Below are 24742 nucleotides of genomic sequence, written 5' to 3' on the forward strand. Positions count from 1 at the left end.
AGTACCGACGTGATTATTACCGAAGATCATGTCGATGGAGGAGTTGGCCGGAAGCGTGCAGTTAAACACTGTGAACTGTCTCTTCAGTCTCTGAGGAATATCGTTCCTGCCACCGCCGGGATGGATCATGGCGGCCATCATCTGAACGTCTGTTATGGTGGTGAAATCACCGGGTTTATCCAGACTGTACATGCCCGACATCTCCATCGTCTGACGCACTATTTCATTTGTGATCTACAGAAAAAAAACATGAAATATTACAGATTATTTATAGACTGTGTGGCCTCCACTTCTTATCACCATTACTGGACAAACAACAATTAAACTGGACTTTAACTCCAACCACCTCCTTGTTTCTACACTCTGTCCATTTTATCAGCTCCACTTACCATATAGAAGCACTTTGCAGTTCTACAATTACTGACTGTAGTCCATCTGTTTGTCTACATGCTTTGTCAGGACCCCCACAGAGCAGGTATTATTTAGGTGGTGGATGATTCTCATGGTGACACTGACATGGTGGTGGTGTGCAGGTATGAGTGGATCAGACACAGCGGCGCTGCTGGAGTTTTAAAACACCTCACTGTCACTGCTGGACTGAGAATCGTCCACCAACCAAAAATATCCAGCCAAGAGCGCCCCGTGGGCGGCGTCCTGTGACCGCTGATGAAGGTCTAGAAGATGAGCGACTCAAACAGCAGCAATAGATGAGCGATCGTCTCTGACTTTACATCTACAAGGTGGACCGACTAGGTAGGAGTGTCTGATAGAGTGGACAGTGAGTGGACACGGTGTTTAAAAACTCCAGCAGTGCTGCTGTGTCTGATCCACTCATACCAGCACAACACACACTAACACACCACCACCATGTCAGTGTCACTGCAGTGCTGAGAATGATCCACCACCTAAATAATAGCTGCTCTGTGGGGGTCCTGACCATTGTAAAACAGGGTGAAAGCAGGTTAAAAACAAAGTGCTTCTATGTGGTCAGTGGAGCTGATAAAATGGACAGTGAGGTGGTTTTAATGTTATGGCTGATCGGTGTATATTTGTATCGATGTTTAATTTTCCGACCTGATCTCCCCATTCATTGACGACAGGCATGTTGATGTCATCAATAAAAACGGTCAGTCTCCGTCTGCCGGGGGGTCCGTATGTGCTGCCCAGCCGCTTCTCTATGTAACTCTCTACTGCCCGCTGTAATCAGAACGGCGTTAATCAGAATCAGTCATCGGTAATGGTGAGTTTTACTGCATCTCCTTCCTTTCCTTCACCTGGAACATGATCGGCTCCGTGGCGGAGGAGAAGTTCATGGATTTGAACAGATCCATCTCAGGGTTGTATTTCTTCGTGTAGGCCTTAATCATGACCGTCTTGGCAGTCCCCTGTTCACCGGTGAGGAGAACAGCCTAAGCACAACACACACACACACAAAATTTCTAATCAAGGGTCAGAGACACACAGTCCACGTGTGTTCCAGCAGTTAGATATGTGACGACCTTGCGCTGTTTTGCGATGGCCTCAATCAGGAAGCTCGTTCTGGTGTTGTCCACGTTGGGAACGAGAATGGACGTGTAGTCTGGTGCCGAGTCTGTGGGGTAGACGTACTGCACGACGTATTTACTCCAGTGATCCCAGTCACCTGAAATAAAAAAAATCCACTTTATAGGCTGCAAATAATCAGCAATAATGAGTAGGGATGTAACGATACACTACCCACGATGCGATTCACGATACGAATTTTTCCAGATTGTTTTAAACAAAATTAAATTGAAGACAAATTTTCCTTTTATTATTCTCTTTAAAAAAAAATAAAAAATACTGCATTTGTGCTTATCTTTTATTTATCTAAATAATGAAAGTCCTTTTATTTCTGAGGTAGGTGCAAACTATGCAAAACAATGCTGCACGTTTCCCTTTTTGTGTAAAAAAGCTGAAATGAAATTTTAAAACAAACCCCACATTAAATAAATACATAAATGATACAAATAAAGAAAGTATCCTCACATAAATACATTCTGAACCTGGCAACCCTGTAGTGACTTCAACCAGGCGAGGTGAATAGCACCAGCGCCCTCTGCTGCTTAAAGTCAATATCGATTCATTATACTGTACATGTAAACCGATTTGAATCGTTACACATGTGAATGGATTTTTAACTGTCTCGTGGTGCATCGTTACATCCCTAATAGTGAGGGCTCATTTTTTATTAGGCTGGACGCAGTCGTTTGTTCCCTGATCTGCTTCCGGAAGCAGAGACACGATTCCAATCACCAAAATACCCCACAGTCCCAAAAACACCAGGAATACCTGTTGCCTCCAGCTTTATTAAGTCGATGTGGTAAACTTGCCGTTCTGATTGACCATGTACTCGAACATGGTCTGGCCAGGCTCTGTCGGTGGCAGGTCAAGCTTGCTTTCATGAGAGCGAACGAACAGCTCCATCTTGTCCCGGTCATCCAGTTCCAGCAGAGCTCCCAGACTCCACATCATGCAGAACACGAAGAGGCGCTCCAGGTGCTCGCTGCTCAACGTGCCTCCAGCATCTTTAGGAGGAATCAGACCCTCCAGCAGGTTTACCGACTGGACACACACGTCAGGTGGTGAGCACCAGTACGGGTATCAGCGCAGTAAAGTAACGTAATAGTAACCGAGTAATTATTCAAGTGTAATGATCATTAATAAAGATTTAAAACTGATCTGGATGCTGATAATGAAGTACTGAAGTACTGACCACACTCTTTCATACTGCATGACTGTAGTTTACCTGCATAACGTAGTTGCACTCCAAGAGCTGCATTTTTGGCTTGAGGTTTTGTTTCATGAATATATAAGCATCTTCAAATATCTTATCATACAGGCTCATCAGGCTGTCAGCTTCCTGAGCACTGCGCTTGTTGGTCCAGCCCTGACACACACACACACACACACACACACACACTTTGATATACTGCAGCTTGAATTGTTATTAACCAGACTTATAACTGGTCACAAAAAGCTTCATTATTATTATTCCTTATTTTACTAAGCAGATGATGAGAGTGAGACCTGTTAAGGAATCCTGTTACGGAAGAATAAATATTGTACATTTATATTTTTATTTAGTTTGACTGCACTGTAACCACCAAGGGAAAACGACACATCATGTTTTATTTTATTTGAGACTTTATTTCTACAGCAGCATGGTTGCATCTTTCCCTTTTTCTCCAAATCTAATCACATCCAATTCCCCAGTTATATCTCAGAATCAGAATCAGATTTATCGGATAAACACAAGGAATTTGGTTCTGGCTGATGGTATCTCTGTAGTATAAATATCTCATATAAATATCTGCTCTACTGCTGTAAATCTCGACCCTGACTGAGGAGCACAGTACCTAACACATGCCCCCTCCGACACATGTGTAGCAGCCACTTCTTTTCACCTGCATTAGGTGGGCAGGGATCAGTATGGCGTACTGAGAGTCACGCACTGCTCTCCGCTATTCACCATCTGTGTCATGCGGTGTCTCGACCAGCCAGCAGAGGCCGCTATTGCAGCAGTACATTTACATTTTCAGTATTTCACAGACACTTTTATCCAAAGCGACTTACAGTACTGTGACAGTATACAATCTAAGCAAATGAGGGTTAAGGGCCCTGGCAACCTGGCAGTGGTGGGGCTTGAACCAGCAACCTTCTGATTACTGGTCCAGTACCTAAACGCTAGGCTACAGCTGCCTGTAATGAGGAATCCCTTCAGCCCATTAGAACTTAAGATCATAAGATCCACTTTCCCACAGAATCCTTATTTTCTTCCTACTTCTTAATACTTGCCAGTGGGTGGATTAGCAGATCTAAATTCCCTCTAGGTTTGAGTCTGTCTGTCAATGTGGTATTTCTTCTTTGCATCTAGCTTTTTTCCTGGGTGGATCTGAATCCCCCTTGACCCTGATCAGGACTAAGCAGTAAGTGAGAGTTAGCAGTTATAAATGAGAACCTGCAGAATGGGTCTCCAGCTGAGAGCGGAGGAGCTCATGAACACCATGCCCACTCTGGAGACGGTAGCGGGAGAAGCATTGTCCATGTTGTGCACCTCAAACACCAGCTTACAGCTCGGGGACATAGGGATCCGGTCACCGTTCGCCAGGGTCAGAGTTTTGTTGTCGTCCAGCACCGAGTTCAGGTTCTCGATCCAGATGGCGTCTACTGGCCCATCCAGCACAATCCAGATGTTTTCTCCTGAATAAAGAATAAATACATGATGTGCAGTGTGCAGTGCTCATTCTGAGGGAGTGAAAACATTTACAAAGCCTAAAGATAATAATTGAATAATATTAATGTCATGTTTAATACATGAGCTGCAGTTATGTGTTTGTACTGGTTTATGCTGCTACTTCAAATACAGCAAAGAATCCTGGGGGTTTTAAAGCCTGAAGTTGTTAATTTTTCTCACTTCAGACCAGAACAATGGTTCACTCTGCCCTTCAAATGGCTGATAACTTTGGAAGAGTTTTTAAAACCCAGCTCATGCTCACCCTTTTTAGTTCTGAGAGTTTTCCTCCACAGGGTGGAGAAGATCCCGTCGGTCCAGTCGTTGGTAGCGGCGTCCAGACGGCCGAACATCTGGGGCGCGGTGATGGCTTTGGGGTTCATCCTCATCTCTCTGTGAGCAGCGCCGCACTCTGTCATGGCGCGCATGAGGATGTTAATGGCGGTCGTCTTTCCGGCTCCGCTCGGGCCGAGGGTCATCAGGCCGTGACGCACCCGCGACGCCTCGTATAACTGCCGGAAACATTTACAAAACGTAAACAGGTGATTATAGTGTAGTCATGATCATCGGTTCTGGTTTCACTGATGTAATGGAACTGACTGTGGGGTGAGTTAGATGCTTGTTATTAGTAGTTAATGCATATAGAGGCGGTATATTTATTTATGGGCGCTTGGGTGGCCACTATGCCAGGATCCAGGGTTCAAATCCCTAGTGGTGCACACAGACTTTACTGGCAATGTCTGGGGGTAAACAAGGCCCTGGCATCCTCACACACATATACACACACACACATATACAGTATATATATATATATATATATACTGTACATACACACATACATCCTCACACACATATACACACACACACACACATATACAGTATATATATATATATATATACTGTACATACACACATACACACACACATACATACACACATACATACACACACACATATACACACACACACATATACAGTATATATATATATATTAGGGCTGTCAAACGATTAAAATTTTTAATCGCGATTAATCTCAGAATTTCATATAGTTAATCGCGATTAATCGCATTAAAAAAAAATCTGTGTAAATGTTATAGAAAACAAGGATTTTTATGTGAAATGTTACAATTAAAATGGTGAACACATTTTATGCTAAATGTACTGATGTTAAAAACTGCTGGGACAAGAGAAAACTGTAAGGGAGTTTTATTCACTCACATACTAGGCAGTAAATGTCAGATTGTAGGTTAGAATTTCTCCATCAGCAAACATTGTAGATCAGCGGTGCTTTAGGTGGGATAAGGCGTAGTTATTGTATCAGACTTGTCTGTGGTTGTATCGTGACGATGGTTTGATGGACGTTTCTACACGAAGTGAGTGTGTTTTGACCCTTTGGGGCTTCCATAGTTCATGAACTAACGTGCTCGACTCAGCTTTCCGGTATTCGGTACAGAAGAAGAAGTTAATTAAGTGTAATAAAGTGTTCTGCTCCCGACAACTTGTGAATATAGCGTGTATTTATTTCTTTATTATGCAAGTGCATCACTACCACGATCGGTTACATTATGTTAACAAACCGCAAATGAACAACGGTGGCAAGTCCGACATTAAAACGTTTGTTCTACCAGTCAAGTCTCAACATGAACTAGAATTTGCGTTAATGGCACTAATTTTTTTAATCGCGTTAAATTGAGGTCGCGTTAATGCGTTATTATCGCGTTAACTTCGACAGCCCTAATATATATATATATATATATATACTGTACATACACACATACACACACACATACATACACACATACATCCTCACACACATATACACACACACACATACACACATACATCCTCACATACATCCTCACACACATATACACACACACACATATACAGTATATATATATATATATATATACTGTACATACACACATACATACACACACACATACATCCTCACACACATACACACATACATCCTCACACACATATACACACACACACATATACAGTATATATATATATATATATATACTGTACATACACACATACATACACACACACATACATACACACACACATACACACACAGACACACATATACAGTATATATATATATATATATATATACTGTACATACACACATACATACACACACACATACACACATACATACACACACACATACATACACACACACATACACACACAGACACACATATACAGTATATATATATATATATATATATATATATACTGTACATACACACACACATACACACATACATCCTCACACACATACACACATACATCCTCACACACATATACACACACACACATATACAGTATATATATATATATATATATATATATACTGTACATACACACATACATACACACACACATACATACACACACACATACACACACAGACACACATATACAGTATATATATATATATATATATATATATATATATACTGTACATACACACATACATACACACACACATACATACACACACACATACACACACAGACACACATATACAGTATATATATATATATATATATATATATATATATATATACTGTACATACACACATACATACACACACACATACACACATACATCCTCACACACATATACACACACACACATATACAGTATATATATATATATATATATATATATATATATACTGTACATACACACATACATACACACACACATACATACACACACACATACACACACAGACACACATATACAGTATATATATATATATATATATATATATATACTGTACATACACACACACATACACACATACATACACACACACATACACACATATACAGTATATATATATATATATACTGTACATACACACATACATACACACACACATACACACATACATACACACACACATACACACACATACACACATATACAGTATATATATATATATATATATACTGTACATACACACATACATACACACACACATACACACACATACACACATATACAGTATATATATATATATATATATACTGTACATACACACATACATACACACACACATACACACATACATACACACACACATACACACACAGACACACATATACAGTATATATATATATATATATATATACTGTACATACACACACACATACACACATACATACACACACACATACACACATATACAGTATATATATATATATATACTGTACATACACACATACATACACACACACATACACACATACATACACACACACATACACACACATACACACATATACAGTATATATATATATATATATATATACTGTACATACACACATACATACACACACACATACACACACATACACACATATACAGTATATATATATATATATATATACTGTACATACACACATACATACACACACACATACACACATACATACACACACACATACACACACAGACACACATGTTCAGGTGAGTTTACCTGTATGAGCTTGAGGTTCCACGGCGGGTGATTAACGATTCCTGCTTGTTGCACTTGTGTGGCGACTGCAGCCTGCAGCTCAGCGTAGGTGCTGTTATCCAGCTGAATCCCAGGAAACAGGTCACTGATCAGACTGAGAAACAGAGGCTCGTCTTCATCCACCTGTAGCAGCACAAGCAGGGTGCATGAAGATCCCCAAAACCAGGAGCACAACGTGGGTCCTTTCCGTGGCGTCATTTAGTACTGATACTGCAATGGTTACGGTTCTCACCAGTTTGGAGAGGTTCATGTCACGCAGAACCCTCATCACGATGCTGGACTCAGAGTCTGAGGGTCGAGCCCGTTTCTCAGCTCCCAGAGTCCTCAAAACCGACAGAATGTTCCTCAACCCAAAATCATAGTGAACCTACAGAGAGAGAAGAGTTTATACATGAATATTCTGATTTACATTCTTAACAACAAGTGAACAGAATTATATACAATCCAGTATGAAAAAAAAAAATCCTTATTTATATTCTGTAACTGTTCACTGATCAACTCTAACTGACCAGATTTATTTGATCTTCTGGCTGCTCCATATTCGTGGTCACCACAGCAGATCTGGTGTGTGTACAGTCTTTACACTGGATGCCTTTTTTTATTTTATCTTGGCTTGGGACCGGCAGTGAATGCACCCTGACGAGTGCACCTCTCAATGGCTAGGCTGTTCAGCCCCCAATTCCAAATCCCCCAAGGCATAGCCAATTATATCTGTATCTGGATGCCCGACCGGCCGATAGCACCAAGGATCTCAGTGTTAGTGGCTCAGCGCAATTTACCACGAATGCTTTAATCACTTTTATCATTATTGTTTCTTTTTTATTATTTACCACTTTATCCTTTATCCAGGTCAGGGTCACGGTGGGTCCACTTTTTTAGGAGTCACTGGGCGCAATGCAGAAACACACCCTGGTCAGAAACGAACCCTCGGCCACCTTTAGCTTTGAGACATGGTCAATCATGTCTGTATGTAGACGTCCAACAGCAGCGCCGATTTAAACCCTGGATCCCAGCGGTAGTACGCTACGCCCGCGGAATTTACCCCTGCACCACCTGAGCGCCCATTTTGTTATTAATTATAATACAAACTGTATGAAAATATGTTTGATTTAACTACAAGCAAGCATTCAACATCTGAATTTGATCTCACAGATACACCACTGATCAATAATGAAACTGGATGAACTGCACATGCTCAGTACACTGCTGAGTCAGGAAGGCTGCGCGTTCCATCCACCTTTAATAATTAGGATGGGTGTTTCCATACTTTTGGCCATTTGGTGTGTGTTTGCTGACATGTACCTGCTTCGTGAGCTGCTCCTCACACAGTTTATAAAGCACAAAGAACTTCTGAGCCAGTATAACGTTCTCGATGAAACCACAGCTGGCCAGTTTGACTCTCATGATGATCTGAAACACAGAGGGTTCGCTTAGCTGAGCTTCTACAGAAGGGAAATGAGTTCACGTACCAGTACCAGTGTATAAAAACCTCACCTGTCTGTCAGGAACCATCATAGAAACGGTCCTGAACTGCACCTTTAGATTTTCGGGCAGTTCCTGGCGACCGGCGTAGCCCGGGTTCTATAACAAGACACATTAGTTTAAAGTAAAGGACGCCTTTAATCCTGCCCGTGTCATTCACTGTGTTTCTTATATTACTGTTCTTACATGACTGAAATGTCAATGTTGTGTTGAATGTATTTGGGCAAGATGTTGATGACACAACGTTCACTTACTCCATGTCCATTTTTATCTAATGATTGGCTTTTTATACCAAACAATCAAAGGTGCTAAAATATGGACCACACGTGTATATTTGAACATCTGTAAATACGTTACCATGGTAATAAAGAGTCCGAATTCGGGGTTCAGATCCACACAGTCTCCGTCGGTGAAGAGGAACTGAGCTTTGCGCTCTTTGCGAGCGCTCAGGACGATGTGGATCTGCTGTGCAGCGACCGACAGCACGGGCAGGTCGATCCTGTTAAACTCATCGAAGCATCCCCAGGACCCAGACTGAGCCAGACCTAACAGAAAGTCCTTTATTAGAGTGGATATACGTGATCGTTTTATCCTCAGTACCATTCTGAATAAAATCTGGACTGATGGCACACTCAGATACGTCTCTTTAATACAGACTTATTCTGCTGTTACACACTATATGGTCAAAAAGTGTGGACACCCCTCCTAATCATTACGTTTACATGTTTCTCTATACACAATACTAAGAGTGGTAAAAATGCTATATGCTATAATGTTATGCTATAAACATTTAGACAACATTCTGGGGAAGGTCCCTTCCTGTTCCAGTATGACTATTCTTCTGTGAACTATGCACAAAGGTTAAAGTCTCTGGTGTGGAAGAATTCAAGTATCATGTAAATCAGAGTTTTTCAAACTTTTTTTTAAACGTCTCACATGTTCTCTATGTCATGATTTTTACAGCAAGCCAGGCCACACAAACAATGCATTAAAACAAAACACAAAACAAATAATACTTCATTAATAAAAATGGTAGCAATCTGGTCCCACTGTGGTCTACGAGATGTAACGTAAAGCCTTCACAAGGGGGCGTTCTTGTACAAGTTAATTTCTGTTAATCTTTTCTCTGCAACCCATTTTTTTGGCTCCCCCGATGTAGAACACCCTGAGCTCAATCTCACTGAACACAAGTGAGCAAAAACTGGAATGTTGATTGTAAGCCAGGTCTTTTCACCCAACATTTACCTACATGGACACAAATTTCCACATGCACACTACCAAAATCGTATAGAAAGGCAAGTCCATATTAAATCTAATGAGTTTGGAACGGGTAACCAATACGCTCAGGGTCAGGTGTCCATATACTTGTTGACCTATAGTGTAGCGCCGTGTTGACTGACTAAATAAAATCACCTTTATAAATCCTGCCCAGTCCTCTGAAGTCCATCTGGTCGGAGCAGTTAAAGACCACGACGTACTTCCCCAGGCAGCGGCCCATGTCTTTGGTGGTTTCGGTTTTGCCCGTCCCAGCCGGACCAGCAGGAGCTCCGCCCATACTCATACCTAACGCCTGAGCTAAGGTAATGTAACACCTGGGAGAAAAACATTATTGTTATTTCTATTGAATGTACACGAGGACCTCCTAAAGGACGAGTAGAAGCACCTGTCTGTAAGAGGAGTGATGACCAGCCTGTCCGTGCAGCCTAAAAACTCGTTCTGATAGATGAAGTCGACGTCCGTGATCGACACTGCGACGTGATCCTGATCCTCCCGGAAATAAAATCTGCTCTGCTTCAGCCATTCAAAGTCACCGAGGGACCTGATGTTCATTTTCACCTAACAAGCACAGGGCTACGGTTAATTCTATTCCTGATACAGACTACAACTGCGCTTTAACCTTGTATTTATTAGTATATAAAATAATAACACGCTGGTAAGGATTTACTGACGCTAGACAAAGTAAACATTCATGTTTGTATGGAATATAAAATGGGTGGGTAAAAAAGTGTGATGCTTTTTTGAACAGATAACATCACAGAGAGGAAAGAGATTTATTTCATCGTAAACTACGTGTGTGTGTGTGTGGTGTGTGCACACAACCCAAAATTCCTTATAATGGTCCTAACAACAACTGGCCGGTCAGAAAATGATCCAGAAGGAAGATCTGAGCCACCGTTTGTTCCGCACTGCTCGGTTGGGTGGAAAATCTTCTTATACACAGAAAAATTCATGAACGGATTTCAATGCTTGATATAAAACTCAAAGTAACATGTCTAGATGATTAAATGTTTTCAAAACATCTTCTGACTCCATTTTTACCTTTTTTGCCCAAGACTGTACAACAAAAATATAAAAAATGATGATAAACAATGATGTTAATTTAATAACTCTCTTTTTATAAGCCAGAATATAAAGATATAAAGATAAAATGAAAGGACTGGGTGCTCGGGTGGTGCAGAGGTCTATCACACTCATGCTGAGATCCAGATTCGAACCTCAGCGGTGCGAGGCGTCTACACAGATATAATTAGCTATGTCTAAGGAGTGTGGGGATAGCTGAAGTCCTGAGATGGGTGGGTTCCGGTGAAAGCGAGCCCACAGCGACCCTGACCAGGATAAAGATGCTGATAAACATGCCATAAAAGGAATCACGTGATTACAGAAGTCATATTCTTACCAAATCATTAAAAATGTCTCTCTGATGGACGTGGATTGTAACCAGCGTCTCAAACTTAACACGCTCGAACTTGGACAAGTCGTGAGTCGTCTGTGCTATCAGCGTGTTCAGCAGATCCAGAAACTTCTGGTTTGTCACAGACATGACCCTCTTGTCCTTCTTGGCATTCTGCAGTGCCTCCTCTGAGTCTCGAGTCCAGAGCATCTGAATGCCCAGCAGGCCCACCTGAAGGAGAGGAACATCACCGGTGCATGTATTTTTAAGGCTGTGCTATATGTTATACGCATTGTTATGATACGCACGCTCTGAGCTGTTGCGTACCTGAGCTTGGACCTGGTTAAGGAAGGTGAGGAGCTGGAAGTCGGGCTCATTAATCTGCAGCTGAGCTGCTTTTATGACTGAGTGCAGTGAGGCTTGCTGTTGCACCAGTAACTCTCCCAACCAGAGTTCCACAGGACCGCGCGCCATTACTGGTTTGTCCAGCTGGTAAACACACACAGCACATCAGAGCAGCTCCATCCAAATCAATTATCATAATCAACACAGAAATAAAAACTTTATTACTGGTTCTTCCTCTTAGTGAGTAGGATGTATATATAATGTATATATAAAATACCACACCACTAGAGGTGCACTGTTTATCTCTATCATCAATTTATTTCATTAACTCACAGGTTGCGAGAGTCTTTACTTCAGATCGTTCATTAAAAAATGTCATAACATAACATCAAATAAGGTAAGAGGCAACTGGATCTACACTGTATGGCCAAAAGTATGTGGACACCTGACCATGAGCTTGCAAAACGCCTCACTAAGGGCAGCTGTAGCCTAGTGGTTAAGGTACTGGACCAGTTACCAAATGGTCACTGGTTTAAGCCCTACCACCGCCAGGTTGGCACTGTTGAGCAAGGCCCTAACCCCTAATTGCTTAGACAATACACTGTCTAAAATAAAGTGACTTTTTCAGGTAGAACAGTCGCTTTACTAAGAAGCTTCTAGGGTTAGACTTTGTGGTATGTCTATGGGAATTTGTGTCCATTCAGTAGTACAGATGATGGCAGCATGTGAAGTTTCATTAAATTGAGCTTTTCTTCATGTAGGGGGACAGTCATGCTGGAACAGGAACAGGAAAGAGAAGTCCCTAAACTGTTGCTGCAAAGTTGAATTCATGACTTCTTGTATAATTGATTTATTACACATGTTATAGATTGTTGTGCCTAAAACACATTAATTAAAAGATTAGAAGGGGCGTCCCAATACTTTTGTCTATATAGTGTTTTTAACACAACAATAAAATAGAATAGAATGCCTTTATTTGTCATATATACATATACACACGTACAGAACGACTAAATTCTTTCTTCGCATATCACGGCTTGTTTCGGAAGCTTGGGTCAAAGCTGGGGTCAGCCATCGTACAGCGCCCCTAGAGCTGAGAGGGTTAAGGGCCTTGCTCAAGGGCCCAACAGTGGCTGCATGGCAGAGCCGGGATTCGAACTCTCAAGCTTTCAGTTGACAGCTTAAAACTCCACCCACTAGGCTCCCACTGTCCCAGCCTCACCTACCGTTGCCCTTTATAATCCTGGCTGATCACTAACTACGACTGATCTCTATTTGACGTGATAAGATGAAGGATTTTGGAAACATCACCCACCCCTACTTCTCATCTGTACTCTGTTCCCCTGTGTGTGTGGAAATAAATACAACCGCACACTTCTGAGCTCCAGCTGATACGTACGGGTACTTTCTCGCCCTCCTGAGAGATCACCGCCAAAATCTTGTCGTAGTCCTTGACATGAAACTCCACCTCACTGACGTTGTCGAACACTCCCAGGAGATGAGCCTGCAATCACGAGTGCAAAGATGGTTATGAAGCTGGACTGACGTGGAGAGCGTTTATACTGGTGCGCCGCTCGTACCTGGATGGTGTGAGAGTCACTGGCTTGTCCGAGGATTTCCAGTAAAGCAGGATCGGACACAAAGAAAAAGCGGGGGAACTGCAGTCGTTTCTTTTCCAGGTAGCTGTACAGAAACAGGTGAAGCCTGATGATGCAGATGTTTTGAGACAGCTGCTGTCACATGTGCTTAGATAAAGCCTCACTAATGCACGGTAATAATACAGGGTTTTGGGATGAGGGATGTGTGGACAGTGAGGAAAATAATAATGTGAGTGTTTTTGTTTGTTTGTTAGCATCAAATCAGTGATTTGCTGACATTTTCTACATTCAATTAAATAAATAAATTAATTAATTAAAAAATAAATAGGACATTTGCTTTGAATTGTATGTCCAGGTTTAGTTAGTTAGCACTGATCTAGTGATTTATCATGTAAAAGACATGGCTCACACTGTGTTCATGCCTACACAGATGCATGCTATATGGCCAAAAGTATTTGGACCGTGAGCGTGTTAGACATCCTATTTACATTTTCAGCATTTAGCAGACGACTTCATCCAAAGCGACTTACAGTACAGTCTACAGTCTGAGCAATTGAGGTTTAAGGGCCTCGCTCAAGGGCCCAACAGCAGCACCCTGGCAGTGGTGGGGCTTGAACCAGCGATCTTCTGGTTACTAGTCCAGTACCCTAAGCGCCAGGCTACGGCTTGCCCTATCTAGTGACCTCTGTGTGATATTTTAGCTCGAACAACAGCCTCTGTTCTGAAGTATGGGAATTTGTGCCCACTCAGTGATAAGAGCATTAGTACGACTGGGCATCGATGTTAATGTTCTGGTTCATCCCAGAGCTGTTGAGTGGGGCTGAGGTCAGAGCTCTGTGCAGGACACTGGAGCTTCTTTGCGCAGTCATGCTGGAACAGAAAGGACCTTCCCTAAACTGCTGCTGCACAGTATTATAGTTTTATATCATGAATTTCAGCGGTTGTGTCTGAAACATGTGAATCATTTGAATAATAAGAAGGGGTGAAACCAGAGTTCTGCAGACCTAGGTTTGATCCGTGCCTTTGGTCAATGGGCAATATATAAGCTGGTTCAAGCTACACCACTGCCACTTGTTGCTTGATATACATCCACCATGAGAAGTTTTGTATGTTCTTCGCTTGTCCATATGGGTTTTCTTCTGCCCTGAAATAGATCGACACCCTGTACAGTGTGGGGCTGTGTTCATACCCTGTGAGAGATTTCTGGCAGAGTTCAAGCTGCTCCTGCAGGTGAGGTAGAAGCTGGCTCATGGTCTCATCTCCCACGCAGCACTGCACCACACTGGGGATCTCATGGGCTCTCTGCATGATCTTTATCCATAATTTATCGATGTTCTGGAAGCGCTTCGCTTCCTACAAGGTAATAATACGTAAATGAAGCAGTTCATGATTACAGGTGAGTAAACATACAGGCTGCAGATTAATGATGTACCTGTGGAAGCTGCTTGGCAATGTCTCCACCCACAAACACGGCCTCCAGGTACACCCACAGGTTCTGAACAAGCAGCCACTGCTCGATGATGTCTGATGATGTGGAGAGCTTAAAAACCCAGTTCTGGATGTCTTTCTTAAAAGGAGTGTTGTATCTATGTACAGAGAAATCAAACAGAGATTACCAGTCGCTGCCACATCTATTCACCTGCCAGTGGCTGAGTCTCATATAGTGCTGCCACGCTAAGCAAATCATGAGCAACGCTAGTGCAGGTGCTTCGGCCAGACAACGAAGGGCACAACCGTACAGCTGCAATGAAACCTAATGTGCCTGTTGGTTGCCCAGCCAGGTTGGTAGCACCACTGCCTGGGATTGAAACAAACTGGTTCGATCGATTACAGCTGTGAGTGTTGGGTTGTGTCCCTTCCTTAAAAAGAGTTTTTTACTAGTCAAGTAAAGTCACATTTATTTATATAGCGCTTTTTACAATAAACATTGTCTCAAAGCAACTTTACAAAGTCCGGGACCAACAGATCAAAAACCCCTATTGAGCAAGCCGAGGGCCACAGTGGCAAGGAAACCTCCCTTAAAAATACAGGAAGGAACCTTGAGAGGAACCAGACTCAGCAGGGACCCCCGTCCTCTTTGGGTGGCCTGGAGGATACTTTAAATAAATAGAATTTACACAAATCGTACAAACACAAAATTAAATTGAACTACACAGTTTCATTTCATTTTTACCATTGCTTTATCCTGGTCAGGGTCTTGGTGGGTCCTGGAAATATCAGGCGCAATGCAGTAACACACCCCCGACAGGACGACGATCCATTGCAGGGTCCTGGCTACCCCCCACCTCAGGCATAGCCAATCATGCCTGTATGTAGACGCTGAACTGACCGATAGCACTGAACCCTGGATGCCAGTGGTAGTAAGCGAGCATTATTTACCATACTTTATTTACCATCATTTATTTGATAATTTCCTTATTTTTTATTTTATTCTACTCTATTTTCATTTACTGTATTTACTCTACTTACACTGTACTGGAGCTGCTGTAACACTCGAATTTCCCCCATGGGGATCAATAAAGGAATCTTATCTTATCTTATTTACCCATGTGCCACCCACACAGAGCGCCCACTACACAGTTAAATAAACTTTAGTTTGATTAATTAAGTTCAATGAAATACTAAACTAATTTACCCTATAATGAATCTGTAGAATCATCAGAATTATGACTTGCACCCCTCAATCTACCAAAATTACCATAACAAAGAAAGTTTTATGTGCATTATGACTATGCTCCAGTGTTTAAACAGACAGAAGTCATCACTGTTTTATTTGTTTAAGCTTGCTAAGCTTACTGAACCCCTATACATCCGTATAAAGGAGAATAGTCTCTATATTTAAACTTCATCAAAGCAATGGTCAAAGCAATACCAAAAAATCTACAAAGTGCTAGTCTAGACTGTTATTTCTAATGAGAACATCAGTGTGTGAGACATGAACAGAACCTGATGAAACTTACCTGTTGCTTAGAAGTGATCCAAGCACCATCAGACTGTCCTCCATGGCAGTGATGATTTCTGCCGTCTCAGCTCCTTTAAGCATCAGCTCTCCTCTGCCTTTAAAAGCCATAAATGTGAGCAACTGACTGTACCATAAATCAACCACCTGTGCCAGCTTGGCCTCGATATCCTTCTCCTTTACTGCTGAGATGCAGATGTCCTAGTGTGAGGAGAAAAGTAAGGTCATCATTATAACACAAGTCTCTTTCAAACCCTGGTTAGACTAAGCATGACTTTAGCACAGGGATAGCTTAAATGAACCCAAAACAATGTATGTCATCTAAAGAGCAAAAGACACCAGTATGTACATACACTGACCAGGCATAACATTATGATCGCTGACAGGTGAAGAGAATAACACTGATTATCTCTTCATTATGGCACCTGTTAGTGGGGGGGGGGGGGGGGGGGGGGTGTATTAGGCAGCAGGTGAAAATTTTATCCTGAAAGTTGATATAAAAAAAAAAACGGGCGAGCGTGAGGATCTGAGGGAATTTGACAAAAGCCAAATTGTGATGGCTAGACAACTGGGTCAGAGCATCTCCAAAACTGCAGCTCTTGTGGGGTGTTCCCGTTCTGCAGTGGTCAGGAACAGTGGTAAACCGGCGACAGGGTCATGGGTGGCCAAGGCTCATTGATGCACGTGTGGTCGGATCCAACAGACGAGCTCCTGTAGCTGAAACTGCTGAAGAGGTTCATGCTGGTTCTGATAGAAAGGTGTCAGAATACACAGAGCATCACGGGTTGTTGTGTATGGGGCAGCAGAAGGGGGGCCAATATTAGAAAGGCGGTCATAATGTTATGACTGATCAGTGTCTACATACACAGAGCCTCAGTGTAGCATTACCTCTATGTCTTCTTTGTGTTTCAGCAGTGGGGCCTCCATTATGTTTTGAAGGCAGAACGTGTCCGAATCCACGTGAAACTTGTGCTGCGTCAGGTCAGCGATGCGTTCCCAGTGTCTCTGCTTCATCGCTCTGTGAGCCATCATCTCCAGGAGAGGGCACGACTCGCTGAAGTCATCGATCCTTTTCTTCAGATCTAAAAACGCCTGCCAGTCTCTCAGTCCTTTAGGGAGCTTTCGGCATCTGAGTACAATTCAAAACACACAGGAGTTCTTACAGTTCTGAGAGGAGCTGCTGCTGTAACACTGTGCAAGAGTCGCGACGGTTACCTGGTTTGGAATTCTGAAAGCTCCGTGTTGATCTTTTCAATATCCACTTCGGTCCAGAGGATTTCGTAATAGCCGCTGATCTTATTCATGACCGCATCGTAGAGGCCGTACAGCTTCTGAAGAAGCCCGAGCTCTTTCCTAGTTTCAATAACATAAGAGAGAGGAACACCATTATAATAGAATAGAAAAGTGACACGGGAATAATACAGAATTGTATGCATGTTTTAGGCCAATCAGCAGTGAGCATCATCATGTTTCTGGAGAGTGTTTACCAGACAGTGACAGACTGTAATTACCGAGCTTTCTGTAGAACATCATATTCAGTGACGGGCAGGCCGAACAACTGTTCTCCAGAAGAATATGTGGTGAACTTCCTCCACAGGTTATCAAACCCAGTCTGAGATCAATATCAGAGCACGTTTAAGGTGGAATAAAATTATATTTAATATAAAATGGTTAGATGTACAGTCGGCATTAGTCTGGCTGATTTATATATATATAATATTTTGTTTATGCATTTTCTCCCTTTTTCCCCCCTTTTAGCGCGTACGATTGCCCGATTGTGTCACGCTTCCTCTCCACCAATGCTGACCCCCGCTCTGACTGAGGAGAAAGAAGCTACCACACGCCCCCTCCGACAAGCGGGCAGCAGCGGTATGCATCTTAACACCTACACTTTGACGAGTGCAATGCGGATCAGCACTGTGTACGGAGAGACACACCCTGACAGTACTCTTTTCCCATCTCTGTGCAGGTGCCATCAATTAGCCAGCAGAGGTCGTAATTGCATCAGTTATGAGAGAGAGTCCCTATCCGGCTTAATCCCACCTGAGTTATATTCCTAAGTATTGATTACAGTAAGTTTTTGAAACAGTTATAATACATTTGCTTTTGAGTGCATGTCTGGGACCACCTAATGTCACATGAATAATATTTATAAGTATAAACGAGCCGAGGTGTGAGAGATTTATATAGAAAGAATAATGAATAAAAGCATTTTGAATTCTGCATCTGTCATACCTGGAAGATTTGAAGTCTGATGCTGGCCTCCTCAGGTGAAATGCCTGAAACATTCGGGCCTTCCTGATATCAGACAGACAAGGAACCATATATGAATCGCTAAGTGTCATACAACAGGTTATTAAAGCAATAAGCCACGAGAGGCCGTACGTTACTGTGATTTTAGCACGGGGATGACGTTTTTGGTACGACGCGAAGCGGAGTGGCTTATTGCTTTTATAAAACGGCGGTCAACATAAAATATAATAAATGATGTGAGGCGGTCATAGGTGTGAGTTTATCGGGGATTTTACAACGGCTTCGAACGCGGCTCAGCCAATCAGATTTTAGGACCGGAACTATCCGTTTTATAATAATATTCTTATGATCGGCTTTCTTCTATTTATTCTAATCTAATGTGATTCTCACACACTTTGGTCGGTTAATATCACTGGTTCAGTTTTAAATTCACAAAACCATACCAAAGCCACAGCCTAAAGTGACTCGAGGACAAAAAAGCTTATATGAGAGCAGAAACACTGAGAACACAGAGACAGACACAAGCACAAACAAAACAAAAACGTCTGGGCAGCTCCGCCAGCAAGTGTAACTCAGACGATCACTGCAGGAACCAGACAGGGGAAGTGAGAAAACCATCAGCAGCAAACAACCAGAAAGATGACATGCCACACAAGGACAAAACTCAAACCAGACAATTATCTGTACATAGTTGCTGCTTGTTCAGATCTTTGGCTAGTTAATTTAACCTGTCTGTTTTTTTGTCCAGATATTTTTTTTATTATGGCCGGGTGGTGTTTAAACTTTAGTTTGTCTTTATTTTAACAATGACTAGTGACAAATACAAAAGCAGAAACATCAGAGGTGACAAAACATATTCACTTAATAATGTTTATTATTCTTATATTTGCTCCTTTAATAGATTAATTGTGTAGGTATAATTACTTTGTAATTGAAGCTGCTTGCTTATATACAGAAGAATTAACTTTTAAATACATTTCAATAGTTCTTAAATAAATATGTACTTGTTTTATTTGCACATCATGCTTAAAGAAAGTGTTTCAGTTTATCTGCTAGTCAGTGTCTCATTGTCTGCTGTTTACTTCAAACAAAAAATAAGATGATTTATTTAGTCAATTGCATTATTCTATTCCCGAACTCACTTAAATCCCTGCACCCTTACAATTAGATGGACTCGGGTCTGAAACAAAAGTGTCAGTGTGGCCCTCAGGAATGAGTTGATTGCTCACCGTTTCATACTTCTGGCCGAAAGTCATCAAGTCATTCTGAAACGTGCCGACTGATTCCAGGAGATTCTCTTTCAACTTGGGCTGCGCACTGACCAGTTCATGCTGGACTGCTCTCTGTGTAGGGGTTTTATATAAAAAACACATTAGACTTCATCTAAATGCTGTCCCTTCGTCTCCCACATGTTTCATTAAAACACCAGAATATGTAACATGGTTTTAGAAAGAACAGAGGACTCGATTTCAAAGCAACGCTTTAAATGGTCTATAAGGAGTTTGGTATGTTTTCCACAAACATATCTCATGCAAGTAAATGAGAGGGTAAGGTAGTCAGGGATGCCTGGTGATGCACTGGCACACTGTTTAGATGTATTTCCTGGGTAATACTATACTACTGGGTATAACTATACACTGGCAAGGCATAACATTATGACCACTATCAGGTGAAGAGAATAACACTGATTATCTCTTCATCACAACACCTGTTGGGGGGGGGGGCATATTAGGCAGCAAGTGAATGTTTTATCCTCGAAGGTTACATTTCAGGGCCAAATTGTGATGGCTAGACGACTGGGTCGGAGCATCTCCAAAACCGCAGCTGTTGTGGGGTGTTACCGGTCTGCAGTGGTCAGGAACAGTGGTAAACCCGGCGTCAGGGTCATGGGCGGCCAAGGCTCATTGATGCACGTGTGGAGCGAAGGCTGGCCCGTGTGGTCCGATCCAACAGACGAGCTACTGTAGCTCAAACTGCCGAAGAAGTTCATGCCGGTTCTGATAGAAAGGTGTCAGAGTCGACGGGTCAGGGCTGTTTTGGCAGCAAAAGGGGGACCAACACAGTATTAGGAAGGTGGTCATAATGTTACGCCTCATCGGTGTATATATTTCATATAAGCTGGACTGCAGTTAATAACACACTACTAAACACATTACTTAGACCTAGGGCATCACCAGCAGTGTTTTCACTGCTTTCCAGAGCCACGGTGACCCTGACCAGAATGGATAAATGATTGAATAAATGTTTAAATGAAGGAAGAATCAGCCATGAATCATCTGTGATGGATCTTTCATAAAGACAGACACTGTGGAATCTGAGTTGAGAATGAGGAACGTACCTCTTTGGACTGCAGTTTAGCAAAAGAGTATCTTAGTGTATCCACACCCTCGGCCTCCTCCTTCGTCACTTCCACTTCAAACTTGTTTAGTATAGAATAGGCTTCCTAAAAACATCACTAATCAATTTCATGTCTAAAATAAACCATAGATTAGTAAGATAAGGATGAGAAATATGGCTTATCATTATGTCGGACCTCGATGGGCCCCATGGTCATGTCCATTATAATTTCTGAGTCCCGGATATTGGACAGGGCTTCCATAGCGAATCTCACGTCGTCCAGGTCAGCTATAGGGCGTGAGAGTTTTTTTTGCTGCTCACTAATGAAAGCGATCATGTCCATCAGCTTCTTCTTGTATTCCTTTTGTACGTACTTGCACAGCATCAGTTTCCAGGCTTTCGCTTCCACACTCAGGGACATCTTCAGTGGAGCTACAGACATCACCAACACAAACAACAAGCATGTGAATAAATGAAGCAACACTGTAAAATTCTGTAGGATTTAAGGTTATGACTTCAGAGTCTGAGCTGAACCAGCCGTATGCACAGAAGACGTGGAATAGGCGTACCTGGCACATCCCAACCCTAACTTCAATCCACCTATTTTTTCAATATTTAACAGTGCAATATAATTATATTAAACAAAACCAGTGATGCACTGCAGCTTTGATGACATTAATGTGCCATTTTTCACACATAACACATAAAAACCTCAACTGTAATAGCTAATGTGAATATTTGGTATTATTTTACCTGTTGACAATTCCATTCCACCTAAAACGACGATGGGCGTGATGTCCGCGATCTCCTGTTCAACCGTTTCATAGTGTAAAATTTGCTCCTTTATCAGGTATAGGTCGGGGTTGCTACTGATGAATTCCTGACAGAAAACACAAACATGCGTTTATGATTTCATATTAAACAAATGTACACTGTTATAGTGATGTCTTTAAAATGTGATTCTTCAAAATTTGGGTGTTTATTCCACTTATAATCACCATTTACAAACTATTTTCAATCCTCCTTAACAATGTAAAAAACTCCAGCAGAATATCACATTCTATCTGTAACAAGTCCATCTACTGGGAGCTATAATATGGCTAACAGAGGGGGCATGAAGGCGCAGATCAACAGCAGTCACCCGTCACTCCAGTAGGAAGTGTTTCCATTCATCATGGTTTCTTATTCACAGATTTGTCGGCTCCTCAATCATGAGGCCGGCACAATATTTGGAAACACCTGCCGCCTGAGTATTACTGTTGTATTACCGCTGTATTACACCTAACAAAATGTAAACATAACATGATCTATTCAGGTGGCACATCGGTGCCGCTGAGAAAGTGAGAGCTGCACAGTGACATGGACTGATGACCTGGGTTTGATCTAATCAATGTCTGTGACAAATTTAACATGTTGTAATTGTTTATCCAAGTCCAGTAGTTTTGTCCGTTTTACATTAATAAGTTGAGTTGAGTGTTGAGCTACCTTGACTTGGTCGTCTCGGTCCTGATCCCAGATTACTTTGAAGGCTCTGAACTGACTGAGCACATCTCCGGGCTGTTTACCCAGGAGGTTCACCCCTGACATTAGAAGTCCTACAGGCTTGCACACATTCTTGTTTTCAGAAACACTCTGGAAGAAGTTCCTCAGCCGCCCAGCTAGAGAAGAAATTTCCATTTAAACGTTTTTAAACTCAAAATGTCGGATGCTTTCAAATGTTAAAACGAGGAGAAAAAGTTAATAATGTTTTATTGGAATTATTTCACGATCTTTATTTAACATTCACAGCCTTAGTGCTTTAAAAAGCTGTGTTAGCCTTTATAATCGATTAGAACCAATTAAAAACATATTAACAAAGGCGTGTACATTATACTTTGGTTTACACCTGGTGCCCATGCTGCCACACAGATGAAAAAAAAGCCGTCAGTATGTCGTAATAACGAGAAAAGTTCATTTCCTTAAATGCTGCGTAGCCGAACCCAGCTTGAAGACATTTAAGATGCTGTAGCTTGTAACCTTGTAGCTTGCTGTGCCGATCAAGATTCTCCATTAGGAATAGTGCATGTCTAAGATATGTGAGCGGTTTTTACGTCTATATAAAGACTAAGATTTAAGAATCCTTCGCAGTGTTTAAATAGTGATAAAAATATCATCTGTGCTGCTCAGTGACACCAAAACTCATGAAGTAAAAAAAGCATGAAGTAAAATTTGATTCTCTTTATAACAACATACTGACATTTCTTTTCATCTGTGTGGCAGCAATACGCTTCCGGACTTTACAGTACAGAATATGTCTTTCTGTTTTTTGCAGGAAACAAAACAACTCCAAATGCATCAAGCTGAAGGGAAACCGTGGAAGATTCTTAATGATTGTTAATGCCGCCTCTTACATCCAGACTTTCCAACGTCGTCTGAGCGGCAATCCTGTTTCCAGCATGCCACGCCGCGGCTCACCTCCAGCACCAGATGCACCAGGTGAATGATTGCTTGCTGGATCTTATCAAGACTCGGTATCATCACCTTCATCAGAACACAGAACTCTCAATGTGCTTATGGTTCCAAGATTCAGTAACAGCACAGAGTAAAGCATTAGTAATATAAACACTTACCACATTGGGTATGGTCAGGTGGATCTCAGATTTTATTAAAGTTATCACCTCATCTGAGACACTGGGATGGCCGCCAGATGAGCTAGAAAGAAAAAATTACTGCTTTAAATGTTTTGTGTATTTTTTAATGATTTATTTACATGGTGAAACATGTTCATTCTCACCTGGAAATAAACAATCTTCTTTTTAACGTGTCCAGAGACAAACATGTGGCCTTCACCAAAGCGTCCAGAAGTTTTGCGCTGAAGTGAGCATACAGTTCTCTGCACTCCTACAAATAACCAGGAAAATAAACAGCAGGGCCATTAATGATTTAAATCTAAAAATGATTTAAATGTAATTACATTGTTTTTAGGTCTCTTTATCACATGAACATAAAATTGTTATTGTTTGTTTTATACATGGTATGTTTTACATCATAACTGGTGCCCTTGCAGGCCAAACAGAACTAGGTGGAGATTGACGGTGTGGCTCGATTACAGAATAATGTCTTTCTGCCTTTCCAAATCTGGTCGGGAGAGAAGGCATGGAGGTGCAGATGGTTGCCATTGTTTCCGCGTAACAGACAGTCACCTGCGCCTGGTTGAACTTTCATTTGTTCCAGGTGGAGATGTTTCTTTTTATTACAGTTTCACACTTACAGATTTGCTAGCACCTCTGTTGGATCAGATTTGCCAGCTCCTTGTTGGAA

At 41.7% G+C, this 24742-nt stretch overlaps 1 protein-coding gene across 1 annotated transcript in view; it reads right to left on the reverse strand.

Moving 5' to 3' along the window:
* LOC134320250 (dynein axonemal heavy chain 8-like) overlaps positions 1 to 23983 on the reverse strand; it is a 35818-nt gene extending 11835 nt beyond the window's left edge. The window contains exons 1-31 of the mRNA XM_063001584.1: positions 23833 to 23983; positions 22928 to 23100; positions 22196 to 22322; positions 21639 to 21874; positions 21444 to 21548; positions 20335 to 20448; positions 19088 to 19150; positions 18364 to 18464; positions 18068 to 18205; positions 17741 to 17981; positions 16854 to 17053; positions 15326 to 15479; positions 15083 to 15246; positions 13876 to 13978; positions 13695 to 13799; positions 12278 to 12439; positions 10943 to 11115; positions 10693 to 10871; positions 9637 to 9824; positions 9292 to 9378; positions 9100 to 9207; positions 8030 to 8164; positions 7759 to 7920; positions 4518 to 4764; positions 3980 to 4221; positions 2768 to 2908; positions 2352 to 2583; positions 1500 to 1642; positions 1275 to 1409; positions 1075 to 1197; positions 21 to 234 (exon numbers count right to left, since the gene is read on the reverse strand). Coding sequence (XP_062857654.1) covers positions 21 to 234; positions 1075 to 1197; positions 1275 to 1409; positions 1500 to 1642; positions 2352 to 2583; positions 2768 to 2908; positions 3980 to 4221; positions 4518 to 4764; positions 7759 to 7920; positions 8030 to 8164; positions 9100 to 9207; positions 9292 to 9378; positions 9637 to 9824; positions 10693 to 10871; positions 10943 to 11115; positions 12278 to 12439; positions 13695 to 13799; positions 13876 to 13978; positions 15083 to 15246; positions 15326 to 15479; positions 16854 to 17053; positions 17741 to 17981; positions 18068 to 18205; positions 18364 to 18464; positions 19088 to 19150; positions 20335 to 20448; positions 21444 to 21548; positions 21639 to 21874; positions 22196 to 22322; positions 22928 to 23100; positions 23833 to 23968 — 4831 coding nt within the window. The 5' untranslated portion in view covers positions 23969 to 23983. The remainder of the gene's footprint in view (positions 1 to 20; positions 235 to 1074; positions 1198 to 1274; positions 1410 to 1499; positions 1643 to 2351; positions 2584 to 2767; positions 2909 to 3979; positions 4222 to 4517; positions 4765 to 7758; positions 7921 to 8029; positions 8165 to 9099; positions 9208 to 9291; positions 9379 to 9636; positions 9825 to 10692; positions 10872 to 10942; positions 11116 to 12277; positions 12440 to 13694; positions 13800 to 13875; positions 13979 to 15082; positions 15247 to 15325; positions 15480 to 16853; positions 17054 to 17740; positions 17982 to 18067; positions 18206 to 18363; positions 18465 to 19087; positions 19151 to 20334; positions 20449 to 21443; positions 21549 to 21638; positions 21875 to 22195; positions 22323 to 22927; positions 23101 to 23832) is intronic.
* Positions 23984 to 24742: the final 759 nt, after the last annotated feature.

Source organism: Trichomycterus rosablanca, chromosome 9 (genome assembly GCF_030014385.1).
Source record: "Trichomycterus rosablanca isolate fTriRos1 chromosome 9, fTriRos1.hap1, whole genome shotgun sequence".
Taxonomy (NCBI): domain Eukaryota; kingdom Metazoa; phylum Chordata; class Actinopteri; order Siluriformes; family Trichomycteridae; genus Trichomycterus; species Trichomycterus rosablanca.